We start from the raw sequence: 13,382 nt of genomic DNA, 5'->3' as shown, positions 1-13,382 counted from the left end.
GTAGAACACTTCAAATTAAAGGGGAGGGCACACTAGAGCTCAGATGTAATAATTTAATAACCTAATAACCAACGTTTCAACAGACAAGCTGTCTTCATCAGGGTATAATTACAACTAGTTTATATAGTGTCAAAGGACACCTACAGGTGTCTGTAATCATGGCCGGGTGTGGCCTGATCATTGATTAATTCTCAGATATAAAAAATAACATACAAAAAACATGAATGGACAGCACAACCCTAATTTACCACATCTCTCTCATCAAACAAAAACAACTGTTTTCCCCCCTCCATTTTAAATACACTATCTCATGTACCTTGGTTTCTTTTACACCTGTCTGAATGAGCGCTACATATGGTTGTTTCATGGTTGTACGTACCATGTTGGTTCCAGGTACAGAGGGCAGTGGACAGTGGGATGGTGGCCGGCTCTATCAGCCTGGTGGCCCCAGAGCTCCGTCAGACACAAGGCACACCTCCTACTCCAGCCTGTGACATGTACTCCTACGGCTGCCTGCTGTTCTGGAGTAAAACACCTTCATGTTTGCCCTCTCTGTAGATCAGCCCAGGTCTCTGTATAACACAAGATGGATGGCTCTATAGCTCGGGTCAAGCAGCTTTGGGACAGAGTGGAATACAGCAGGAATTGATATGTATTTTAAGGGGTTTCAGGGGAACTCTGACATGTCATACAGGAGAAATCATTAGCAGAAGTTAATGATAACATTTAATATTCATCTGGAGAAACTTGACTTGTTGGAAAATAGACTTGTTGAAAAGAAGCTCTCCGTAAGCAGTTGGGTCCATACCATTTTATGTTTTGGCTTCAACTCTGTCTGCAGCTGCATGCCCTAGGTTCAACGGGGATCTGGATAGTGGCAGACTGGCCCTGGATATCAGCGGAGTGAACCAGTCAGTAACCCTGATGGCCTTTTCATGCTTCAATTCATTTAGAATGCATTTTTTTTTTTTGTTCCTAAAATACAGGTCAGTTTTAATTAGGAGAATAATAAATGTCATTTTTATCGCTTTCCATTGAAAGACAGTCACAAAGTGCTTAAAGGATGTTGTGTGTCCTCTTGTCCAGGAGGACAAACTCCAAGCCCTGCTGTCTAAGCTGCTGGTGTGTGTTGGAAGACTGACTGCTGCTGAGACCCTGGCTGATGACTACTTCCTGTCTGACCAGTAACCAGGCAACCGGTACATACTGGGATAGTTTGGTCGACAGTTTGACTTTAATAGCAGCCTGGGTAACGTCTGTTTAGCTAACATTCCACTCCGTGACATGCCAAATATAGTTTACTATGTCAAGAAGTGGAATAATGGCTAAACAGACCAGTATCCAGACTACTTCAATACTACAATGTTTTGTTGAAATCCCAATATAAAAGCACAATATATTTGTCAGTCTGCTGATTTAAAAGCACAGTATCATGTTGTTTAACTGTATATTATTTTCCTTTTTTAAATGTTCTGTTCAGTAACTAGGTGATGTTGGAGTACTGTCTTGCAGTTGTCACTTTCTAGAGTAAATAAAATACACGTTCTGAGATGGACCTGATCTGTATGGACCTGGTCTCATTTAGAACTCAAAGGGAACCACCACCAGCACAATGCTTTGGGTTCTAAGAAGTTAGAGTTGTTGCTGCTGTGTACTCTTTAACACTAGTTCTGTGCTCTGTTGCTGACTGTCTCCTGACTTGCCTGATCGGGATGTTGTCAGCATCAATCTACTGTAAAATCTCTGAAAATCCCTTGGAAAACGCTCCCCCGACAAAATGGTTATCATTACATGTTTTCTCACCCTTCACTGGTTGAAAACTACGGTCAGATTTTTTGTGCCCCCTACGTGCCCCTATTTTACAGAACTGCGGGTAGATGGTTTTGCTCTAAATGTCTCTAAATGTCCTTTGATTTGGAGAGATTCATTAGAAAGTGGAGCTTTTTTGTTGTCTTATTTTCCATCTGTCAAAACACAATGTTCATATTGTATTTTTGCCTCATTCTCATCATTTAATTTAATATCCTCATTTCATATCATCATTTCATATCCTCATCATTCCATTTCATATCCTCATCATTTCATTTCATATCCTCATCATTCCATTTCATATCCTCATCATTCTGGATTTCATATCCTCATCATTCCATTTCATATCATCATCATTCCATTTCATATCCTCATCATTTCATTTCATATTCTCATCATTCCATTTCATATCCTCATCATTTAATTTCATATCCTCATCATTTCATTTCATATCCTCATCATTTCATTTCATATTCTCTCATTTCATTTTTAATTTCATATCCTCATCATTTCATTTCATATCCTCATCATTTCATTTCATCATTTCATTTCATATCCTCATCATTTCATTTCATATCCTCATCATTTCATTTCATATCCTCATCATTTCATTTCATATCCTCATCATTCCATTTCATATCCTCATCTTTTTTCATCATTTCATTCCTCATATTTCCTTCATATCCTCATCATTCATTTCATATCCTCATCATTTATCCTCATCATTTTTTCATATCCTCATCATTCCATTTCATATCCTCATCATATCATTTCATATCCTCATCATTTCATTTCATATCCTCGTCATTTCATTTCATATTCCATTTCTTATATCATTTCATTTTTAATTTCATATATTCTCATATTCCATTTCATTTCATATCCTATCTCATCATTTCATTTCATATCCTCATTTCATATCATTTCATATCCTCATCATTCCATTTCATATCTATGCTCATTTCATATCCTCATCTGGGAATGGTTTCATTTCATTTCATATCCTCATCATTTCATTTCATATCCTCATCATTTCATTTCATATCCTTTAATCATTTCATTCTGATGTGGAACATTTTCCATTTCATATCCTCATCATTCCATTTGGTTATATCCTTAATCCTATGTTGTTCTGATCCTCATTTCATTCATATTACGTCATTTCATTTCTATCCTCGTCTGTGGAATTTCATTCATTTAATCATCATTTCATTTCACTAAACAACATCTTTGCTGCTGGAGTTTACTAAAAACCTCAATGCCATCAAACGGCTTCCATATGGAGCCAGATGGTACTGCTGCTCATCTTCTGTCCTGTCTGGGAATGGTTACTTCCCTTAATCTTTGTTGTTCTGATGTGGAACATCAGGCTTCATACTGCTGCCCATCTTCTGCCTGTCTGGGAAAATGAAAAACCAGCCCCATCCTTGTTGTTCTGATGTGGAACATTCAGGCTTCCATGAGAGAGGACTATCTGCCCATTTGTCTGGGAATTTCATATCCTCACATCTTCTGCCTGTCTGGGGAATGGTTACTTATTCAAGAATGCTGTTGTTCTGATTGGAACATTAGGCTTCCATGAGGGCCACCATCATCTTCTGCCTGTCTGGGAATGGTTACTTCCTTAATCCTTGTTGCATGATGTGGAACATCATTCCCATGAGAGTAGTCAGGACTACATTTCTGCCTGTCTATCCTGACATCATTTCATTTCATGCTGCCCCTGCATCTTCTGCCTGTCTGGGAATGGTTGGACTTCCTTGTTGTTCTTTCATTTCTGGTGTCTGGGAATGGTCCTCGTCATTGGAACTTCATTTCCCCCATCTTCTGCCTGTCTGGGAATGGTTATCCTTTTGTTCTTTCATATTCCATCTTCTGCCTGTCTGGGAATTTCATTAACCTCAGGAGTTCTGATGTGGAACTCAGGCTGGAGTACAAACTTTTACAGATGCAAATCACCAAAGATGTTTTGGCTTCAATGCTGCTGCCCATTCCTTGTTGTTCTGATAGGCTTCCATGAGGACATCAACCACCTAAGAGGCCTACTGCATCAAAGCCCATCTTCTGGTCTGGGCCATCAGCCCACCACTAACATTGATGTGTATATGCCACTTAAATAATGGACTTGTCACTGCCTTTATGGGAATGCTTACTTACCCTACACTACTCATTCTGATGTATATACATGGCTTCCACTACTGCTTCTTCTGCCTGTCTGGGATCTTTGTTGTTCTGATGTGGAACATCAGGCTTCCATGTGTGAGAGGACTACTGCTGCCCATCTTCTGCCTGTCTGGGAATGGTTAGGTTATATTACTTGTTAGTATTACTGCATGTGGAACTCAGAAGCACCTTACACTGCATTGTGTCTGATGTGTTGTTCATGTGGAACATCAGGCTTCCATGAGAGAGGACTACTGCTGTCCATCTTCTGCCTGTCTGGGAATGGTCACTTCCTTGTTGTTCTGATGTGGAACATCAGGCTTCCATGAGAGAGGACTACTGCTGCTCATCTTCTGCCTGTCTGGGAATGGTTACTTCCTTGTTGTTCTGACGTGGAACATCAGGCTTCCATGAGAGAGGACTACTGCTGCCCATCTTCTGCCTGTCTGGGAGGGTTTTCCGTGACAGTTAATGGCTCATCAATTTGGGGAGGATCTGTAAGAGTGGTGTCACTGGTTGGAGAATGACCTGTCTGCATTAGGGCTTGTGAGATGTCTTCTTTTCCTTCAGGACTGGTGGTGGTCTATCCTTTGAGAAGATTTGCCTTGAAATTGATACAATTATTCCTGAGAAATAATGGCTGTCCATTGGGAGTAGTTCTTTACAAAACCTTACCTAACTATAATTTGATTCTCTTTTGCCTAATGGGTGGCTGTTTGAATCTTATGTGGTAGAAGTCGCTATTTTACATATGGTCAACTTTGAACTTGTCCCAAGTAATGGCTGTTACAGTTTAGCAGATGCTCTTATCCAGAGCAATTAGGATTAAGTTCCTTGCTCAAGGGTACATCGACAGATTCTTCACCTAGTCTGCTTAGAGATTTGAAATCCAGCGATGTTTCGGGTTACTGACCCAACGCTCTTAACCGCTAGGCTACCTGCTGCCCTGTTGGTGTATGTAGGAGTCTCAGGATGTTGTTGTGATTCAGTGTTTGGAAGAGGCACTATCCCCCTGAAAGATGCCCCGTTCTAATAAACTTCACTTTGTAATAGGAAGGGCTGATGGAGGAAGATGAACAGACAGTCCAGGTAAACACCCCTTTTTACTGTTAGGACTTGTCTGCCTGTTTTAAAATCCACTTCTCCTCCCCTTTAGTGTTTTAAACTAACAGAAATAAATTCTCATACACCAGAACCACTGGGACATATTTTTCATAAACACATTTTAATGCAAAATGAACAAATCAACCATCAGTCGATTCAAGATGAGCATCAGCAGTTTTCTAGTGGAAAAACCATTGAAGAGCTTGTCAGGCAAGCAGTTATCTCAAAGTGGGCACTCTTTTTTTTAAATGAAACGTTAAAACTATAAATCCTCTTCAAGCCATTGTCCCTGCCTGGACTCTGGCAGTTATACAGCAATCTCTCTTATGGACAGATCAATTTAGGTGACCAAGGGACTGGATGAAAAGCATGCTGTGATCGTATCTGTGATCACTGTGACCTCACTCACTCATGATGCTTTAGGTTACCACTCCGGTTAAGAATACTCGGTTGTAATACTCTGCTATCCAGATTGGTGTCAGTGATAGTAAAATAACATACAGTCTGGGGTATAGCTGTAGACCGACTTGCCTCATCAAACTTATGTGATTTTCTTACTATGCAAATTCTCTAAATAATGTTATGGTATGAACTGATGGGATCACTGGAAGTAATGAACCTGCTTTGCTGCTTTCTCTAGCTGCTTGGCATGCATCCAAAATGGCACCTTATTCTTTACATAGTGCACTACAATCAAATGTATTTATATAGCCCTTCGTACATCAGCTGATATCTCAAAGTGCTGTACAGAAACCCAGCCTAAAACCCCAAACAGCAATTAATGCAGGTGTAGAAGCACGGAGTCTAGGAAAACTCCCTAGAGAGAACCAGGCTATGAGGGGTGGCCAGTCCTCTTCTGGCTGTGCTGGGTGGAGATTATTACAGAACATGGCCACGGTGTTCAAATGTTCATAAATGACCAGCAAGGTCAAATAATAATAATCACAGTAGTTGTCGAGGGTGCAGCAAGTCAGCACCTCAGGAGTAAATGTCAGTTGGCTTTTCATAGCCAATCATTAAGAGTATCTCTACCACTCCTGCTGTCTCTAGAGAGTTGAAAACAGCAGTTCTGGGACAGGTAGCACGTCAGGTGAACAGGTGAGGATTCCATAGCCGCAGGCAGAACAGTTGAAACTGGAGCAGCAGCACGGCCAGGTGGACTGGGAACAGCAAGGAGTCATCATGCCAGGTAGTCCTGAGGTATGGTCCTAGGGCTCAGGTCCTCCGAGAGAGAGAATTAGAGAGAGCATACTTAAGATATAACAAACTGACCCTGACACATAAACTACTGCATCATAAATACTGGAGGCTGAGACAGGAGGGGTCAGGAGACACTGTGGCCCCATCCGATGATACCCCCGGACAAGGCCAAACAGGAAGGATATAACCCCACCCACTTTCCCAAAGCACATCCCCCACACCACTAGAGGGATATCTTCAACCACCAATTTACCATCCTGAGACAAGGCCGAGTATAGCCCACAAAGATCTACAATGGCACCCTATTCCCTACATAGTACACTACAATGGGAATAGTGTGCTATTTGGGACGCTCCCTTGGAGTTGATCCTCCCTCCGACACGTCCATCAATATTAACGGTGAATTATAATTACTGAAGACCACAAGAGAAAAGCAGCTAAACTCTTCTTAATTGCTGAAGGCCACAAGGGTAAAGCTGCTAAACTCCTCTCCTGTCTGACGAGATGCAGGGAAGTCAATCATGTGAGTGAAAAGATGGGAGAATGTTCTAGCTCAGGAAATGTATAATTGGTTTCTTCTGGGTTTTTTTTTTGCCATATATTGATGACCATAAGATAAGTCTCTAAAGGATTGATTCACCTAATAGACTGGAGCCAACAAGTATTACTTAGATTATTATAAAAGGCATGTACATACATTTCAGCTTTCCATTTTTAATGAACTTTTCTAAAAACATAATTCCACTTTAACATCATGGGCTATTGTGTGTGTGTGTGTGTGGATCATCGACACAATCTAAATGTAATCCATTTTTAATTTTGGGCTATAAACAAAATGTCAAATGCAGACTTTCTGAAGTATTCAGTACATGCTATCTGAATTCAGACCTTCTGAAGTATTCAGTACATGCTATCTGAAATCAGACCTTTCTGAAGTATTCAGTACATGCTGTCTGAATTCAGACCTTTCTGAAGTATTCAGTACATGCTGTCTGAATTCAGACCTTTCTGAAGTATTCAGCACATGCTGTCTGAATTCAGACCTTTCTGATGTATTCAGCACATGCTATCTGAATTCAGACCTTTCTGAAGTATTCAGTACATGCTGTCTGAATTCAGACCTTTCTGAAGTATTCAGTACATGCTGTCTGAATTCAGACCTTTCTGAAGTATTCAGTACATGCTATCTGAATTCAGACCTTCTGAAGTATTCAGTACATGCTGTCTGAATTCAGACCTTTCTGATGTATTCAGCACATGCTGTCTGAAATCAGACCTTTCTGAAGTATTCAGTACATGCTATCTGAATTCAGACCTTTCTGAAGTATTCAGTACATGCTATCTGAATTCAGACCTTTCTGAAGTATTCAGTACATGCTATCTGAAATCAGACCTTTCTGAAGTATTCAGTACATGCTGTCTGAATTCAGACCTTTCTGAAGTATTCAGTACATGCTGTCTGAATTCAGACCTTTCTGAAGTATTCAGCACATGCTGTCTGAATTCAGACCTTTCTGAAGTATTCAGCACATGCTGTCTGAATTCAGACCTTTCTGAAGTATTCAGTACATGCTATCTGAATTCAGAACTTTCTGAAGTATTCAGTACATGCTATCTGAATGAACTTTCTGATGTATTCAGCACATGCTGTCTGAAATCAGACCTTTCTGATGTATTCAGCACATGCTGTCTGAAATCAGACCTTTCTGATGTATTCAGCACATGCTGTCTGAAATCAGACCTTTCTGAAGTATTCAGTACATGCTGTCTGAAATCAGACCTTTCTGAAGTATTCAGTACATGCTATCTGAATTCAGAACTTTCTGAAGTATTCAGTACATGCTGTCTGAATTCAGACCTTTCTGAAGTATTCAGTACATGCTGTCTGAATTCAGACCTTTCTGAAGTATTCAGTACATGCTGTCTGAATTCAGACCTTTCTGAAGTATTCAGTACATGCTGTCTGAATTCAGACCTTTCTGAAGTATTCAGTACATGCTGTCTGAATTCAGACCTTTCTGAAGTATTCAGTACATGCTATCTGAATTCAGACCTTTCTGAAGTATTCAGTACATGCTATCTGAATTCAGACCTTTCTGAAGTATTCAGTACATGCTATCTGAATTCAGACCTTTCTGAAGTATTCAGTACATGCTATCTGAAATCAGACCTTTCTGAAGTATTCAGTACATGCTGTCTGAATTCAGACCTTTCTGAAGTATTCAGTACATGCTGTCTGAATTCAGACCTTTCTGAAGTATTCAGCACATGCTGTCTGAATTCAGACCTTTCTGAAGTATTCAGCACATGCTGTCTGAATTCAGACCTTTCTGAAGTATTCAGTACATGCTGTCTGAATTCAGAACTTTCTGAAGTATTCAGTACATGCTATCTGAATTCAGAACTTTCTGAAGTATTCAGTACATGCTGTCTGAATTCAGACCTTTCTGATGTATTCAGCACATGCTGTCTGAAATCAGACCTTTCTGATGTATTCAGCACATGCTGTCTGAAATCAGACCTTTCTGAAGTATTCAGTACATGCTGTCTGAAATCAGACCTTTCTGAAGTATTCAGTACATGCTGTCTGAAATCAGACCTTTCTGAAGTATTCAGTACATGCTGTCTGAATTCAGACCTTTCTGAAGTATTCAGTACATGCTGTCTGAAATCAGACCTTTCTGAAGTATTCAGTACATGCTGTCTGAATTCAGACCTTTCTGAAGTATTCAGTACATGCTGTCTGAAATCAGACCTTTCTGAAGTATTCAGTACATGCTGTCTGAATTCAGACCTTTCTGAAGTATTCAGTACATGCTGTCTGAATTCAGACCTTTCTGAAGTATTCAGTACATGCTGTCTGAATTCAGACCTTCTGAAGTATTCAGTAGACATGCTGTCTGAATTCAGACCTTTCTGAAGTATTCAGTACATGCTGTCTGAATTCAGACCTTTCTGATGTATTCAGCACATGCTGTCTGAAATCAGACCTTTCTGAAGTATTCAGTACATGCTATCTGAATTCAGACCTTTCTGAAGTATTCAGTACATGCTATCTGAATTCAGACCTTTCTGAAGTATTCAGTACATGCTATTTGAATTCAGACTTGAATCTGGGTCCATCCATATTCCAGAGAGCCTTTCAATGGAAGCTCATTATTCAGACATGGACTTGCACTGGCATTGCTTACCATAACATAAATTGCAGCTGTCAGAGGTCGATAGCATGGTTGAGCAAAGTTTAGTGACTCATTACAAATATTTAGTTTCCTATGGATGTAATGCTCTTAACAAGTTTGTCTCTTCAAAGAGGATCATACTCGACCTACAGTTGATTAATGATTTATTCCGTGTCCGTCCATACATTTGATTACACACCCAAATAAAAGGTGTAGATGACAATGACACATTTCCGTACTTTAAATCTCAACATGTAATCAGTATTGTTCATGCCAAACACTGAAGACTAGTTAAGTAGACATATCTATATCCTGGTTTAACGTTTGTCAAAGTGCTATATTACCCATCCCTGAACTCCTTTCCTTACAGTCTGAGGTGAACATTACTTATGTGTTCTTTTGGGCACCCCCCCTCCCCTCTCCTCCAAATGCGCTCCCTGCCACAGATATAAAACTCACAGGATGCTTGCTGCCAAACACAGTTGCCAGCACAGAACAGTCATTCAACGAAACCATCTCGTCTTCACAACATAAAGTGAGTAAAAAGCACTTCTATTGCTGACTATTTGCCTTTTTATAGACTTCCAGGATTTTTGTAAAGTTGCTCTTGATTGAATTACTAAAGAAAATATTTGTACTCATGGAAAACCTTGTTTTCTGCACATTCAAAATATCAGTTGGTTAATATTTTTCAGTTGGTTATTAAAGATGATGGAATATTATTTTGGATAACAAGGTGTCGTTGGCTTTATGGTTAATTTATAAGTTATTACGCACAGTAGCAAATAAAAAATAATTGCATTTTATTGGCTACAATATGAACTAAGGACAGGAGCGTAGTCACAATGCATTTGTTTGCTAGTTTGTTTCTCTGCGCTTTTGTGTGGTTTAGATGCGCCCTAACGCAGCGATGTCTCTGGGTATGCTGGCCGTGTACTTGCTGATATGCATGTCCAATCTGATGGCCGCGTATCCATCCAAACCCGTCATTCCCGCAGAAGATGCGCCTGTCGAGGACTTCGCCAAGTACTTCTCTGCACTCAGACACTACATCAACCAAATCACTCGACAGCGGTGAGTTGTTCATCTGGTGAGGGGAAGGAACAGCACACGATGATGAAGGTTATTATGTGGAGTTAACCATTACATTCATACATTAAACAAGATGAGCATTTGATCCCAGAAGAAAAACACTTGAAAAACACATTTCCAAAGTGGTTCTGATGCTTCTGTTTTTGTTGCCTTTCACAAAATATCTGTATTTCATACAAGGTTTAACTTTTCTAAATGTTTTCCTGTTTATTTGTACTCGTTGCCTCTCTCTCAGGTATGGGAAAAGATCCAGCCCTGATATGGTGTTCTCTGACCTGCTACAGAGGGAGAGCACAGAGAGCATCCCACTAGCAAGCTATGGAAGGTGGGTGTGAAAACATACCGAGGATACCGATATACCTGTCCTCAGAATGATCAGCTTTAGACATCTTTTTGGGGGGGGGATTAGTAGCCTAGATCTAATCCATTCTTGTTTCAAGTAGTTTCATACTGTCAGAGATGCTGTCTCTCATTGTTTATTGGACCAGTATAACCTATAGACTATAGTATATAGTGCATTTGAGAGTAACAGACACAGCAATAGTCAATGGACCAATATAATAATGGACCAATATAATAATGGTCCAATATAATAATGGACCAATATAATAATGGACCAATATAATAATGGACCAATATAATAATGGACCAATATAATAATGGACCAATATAATAATGGACCAATATAATAATGGACCAATATAATAATGGACCAATATAATAATGGACCAATATAATAATGGTCCAATATAATAATGGACCAATATAATAATGGACCAATATAATAATGGACCAATATAATAATGGACCAATATAATAATGGACCAATATAATAATGGACCAATATAATATAATAAATAATAATAATATATGGACCAATATAATAATGGACCAATATAATAATGGACCAACATAAATGGTCCACTTTGAACCCACTACCCTGTTTCTCTACCAACTGAGCTACAGAAGGACCACATATATAATGAGGATATAATAATGGACCAATATAATAATGGACTATAATAATGGACCAAAATAATAATGGACCAATATAATAATGGACCAATATAATAATGGACCAATATAATAATGACCAATATAATAATGGACCAATGGACCAATATAATAATGGACCAATATAATAATGGACCAATATAATAATGGACCAATATAATAATGGACCAATATAATAATGGACCAATATAATAATGGACCAATATAATAATGGACCAATATAATAATGGACCAATATAATAATGGACCAAAATAATAATGGACCAATATAATAATGGACCAATATAATAATGGACCAACATAAATGAACACTTTGCTTGTTTCTCCTGACAGATATGAGGATCTACCGTTGTGGTGGTGAAGCCAGTGTATTACGGACTTCCATACCAGTCCCTTTCAACACCACCACACTGCCTGTTGGTCACCGCACCACCACACTGCCTGTTGGTCACCGCACCACAACAACACCACACTGCCTGTTGGTCACCGCACCACAACACCACCACACTGCCTGTTGGTCACCTGGGACTTTTTAATGGATATCTGCAGCCTGCATGCAACCACATCCGTCTGTCTGTCATAGTAGAAGTGTCCTGTACATATGTTACTTTCTCCTTTTGTGCATCACACTGTGTACTGTAAACCAAAATAAACATTTACTGGTTGGATCAAATACATCATATAAAGTACCTTGGATCAATGTTTTAGAATGTGACTCTGTTTTAAGTATATAAACAAGAAAATCCTAGGACTCCAGAAAGTAAGCAAAGTGGTCTTTCTTAAAGAAAAACATTTCTAGTGGGTTTTTTTTTACACTTATTGGATACTAGTTGTTCCTGCCACAACCAGGACCAGGACCTACACCTAGAACCACTGCTGTACAGGGTTCTCTTTGTTCCCACTGGTTTTTACTAAGATATACTGCCCTCTTCTGGACTGGCCTTAGTACTCTGACACCATTATACTCCAGCTTGGACTGTAGCCTTCAAACAGCTGTCTGGAGTGAGAGGTGAGAATAACAATCGATTAATTCTGTCCATTATTTCAATGTGTAACAATCTTTCACTGGTCTGTGTGGATTTGTATTGTGTACAATCGTTCTATATAACAGCACCTTGCATAACGTGAAAACAGATTTAAGGTGTAGAATCATTAAGTGGCCTGGGATCCCTATGGATCCCTGGTCGAAAGTAGTTCACTATGGAATAGGGTACGATTTGGGACACTGGCCTGGTTACCTCCAAAGGGACATGAGATAATGAGATCTGGTGCCTGAACCCAGTTACCTAATTCTGTACTAAATGGCACCCTCTGTAGTGCACTATTTATCGCCTGGTAGGGTACCACTTGGGACTATGTCCTGTTTTAGAAGATAGAACAGTCCTTGCATACGAATGGGTTCATTGTTCTAGAATGCTCAAATGTAATACGAGGATCTGTCCCAAATTGGCACCCTGTTCTCTATATTGTGGACTACTTTTGACCAGGGCTCAGTAGTGCACTATGTATGGAATAGGGTGCCAATTTGAGATGTAGACATACAGTAGGATTCTTTATGTTGACGGCCAGATAATCATGCCAGGTCATATGTAATGTCTTTGGCTGTACTGAATAAATAGGCTACTGCTGTCTCTGGTGTTTAATGCTTATTTATTTCACAAGGAGTATGAATGTGTAACAGTGGCTAGTCATGTTGTGTAACTAACATAGGGCCTTTACGTACCAAATGGCAACCTATTCCCTATATAGTGCTCTACTTTTGACCAGGACCCATAGTGGGCATTACTATATAGGGTGCCATTTGAGATGTTATGTATGGGT

At 39.5% G+C, this 13,382-nt stretch overlaps 1 protein-coding gene across 1 annotated transcript; it reads left to right on the top strand.

Moving 5' to 3' along the window:
- Positions 1–1,085: 1,085 nt before the first annotated feature.
- On the top strand, positions 1,086–12,078 carry LOC118379257 (peptide YY-like). The gene is made up of 5 exons (XM_052512114.1): positions 1,086–1,199; positions 9,902–9,990; positions 10,348–10,529; positions 10,783–10,872; positions 11,895–12,078. The coding sequence occupies exons 1-5, from the start codon at positions 1,163–1,165 to the stop codon at positions 11,920–11,922; spliced, it is 426 nt and encodes a 141-aa protein (XP_052368074.1). The 5' UTR covers positions 1,086–1,162; the 3' UTR covers positions 11,923–12,078.
- Positions 12,079–13,382: the final 1,304 nt, after the last annotated feature.

The sequence above is a fragment of the Oncorhynchus keta genome, unplaced genomic scaffold, assembly GCF_023373465.1.
Source record: "Oncorhynchus keta strain PuntledgeMale-10-30-2019 unplaced genomic scaffold, Oket_V2 Un_contig_7986_pilon_pilon, whole genome shotgun sequence".
Lineage (NCBI taxonomy): Eukaryota > Metazoa > Chordata > Actinopteri > Salmoniformes > Salmonidae > Oncorhynchus > Oncorhynchus keta.
Note: the sequence above shows the minus strand (reverse complement) of the source record. Positions and strands in the feature narration are given on the sequence as shown.

Coding starts and splice junctions, on each gene's coding strand:
- LOC118379257 (XM_052512114.1), top strand. CDS start 1,163: ATGACTACTTCCTGTCTGACCAGTAACCAGGCAACCG. Junction 9,991..10,347: donor TCTCGTCTTCACAACATAAA/GTGAGTAAAAAG, acceptor TGTGTGGTTTAG/ATGCGCCCTAACGCAGCGAT. Junction 10,873..11,894: donor CCACTAGCAAGCTATGGAAG/GTGGGTGTGAAA, acceptor TTCTCCTGACAG/ATATGAGGATCTACCGTTGT.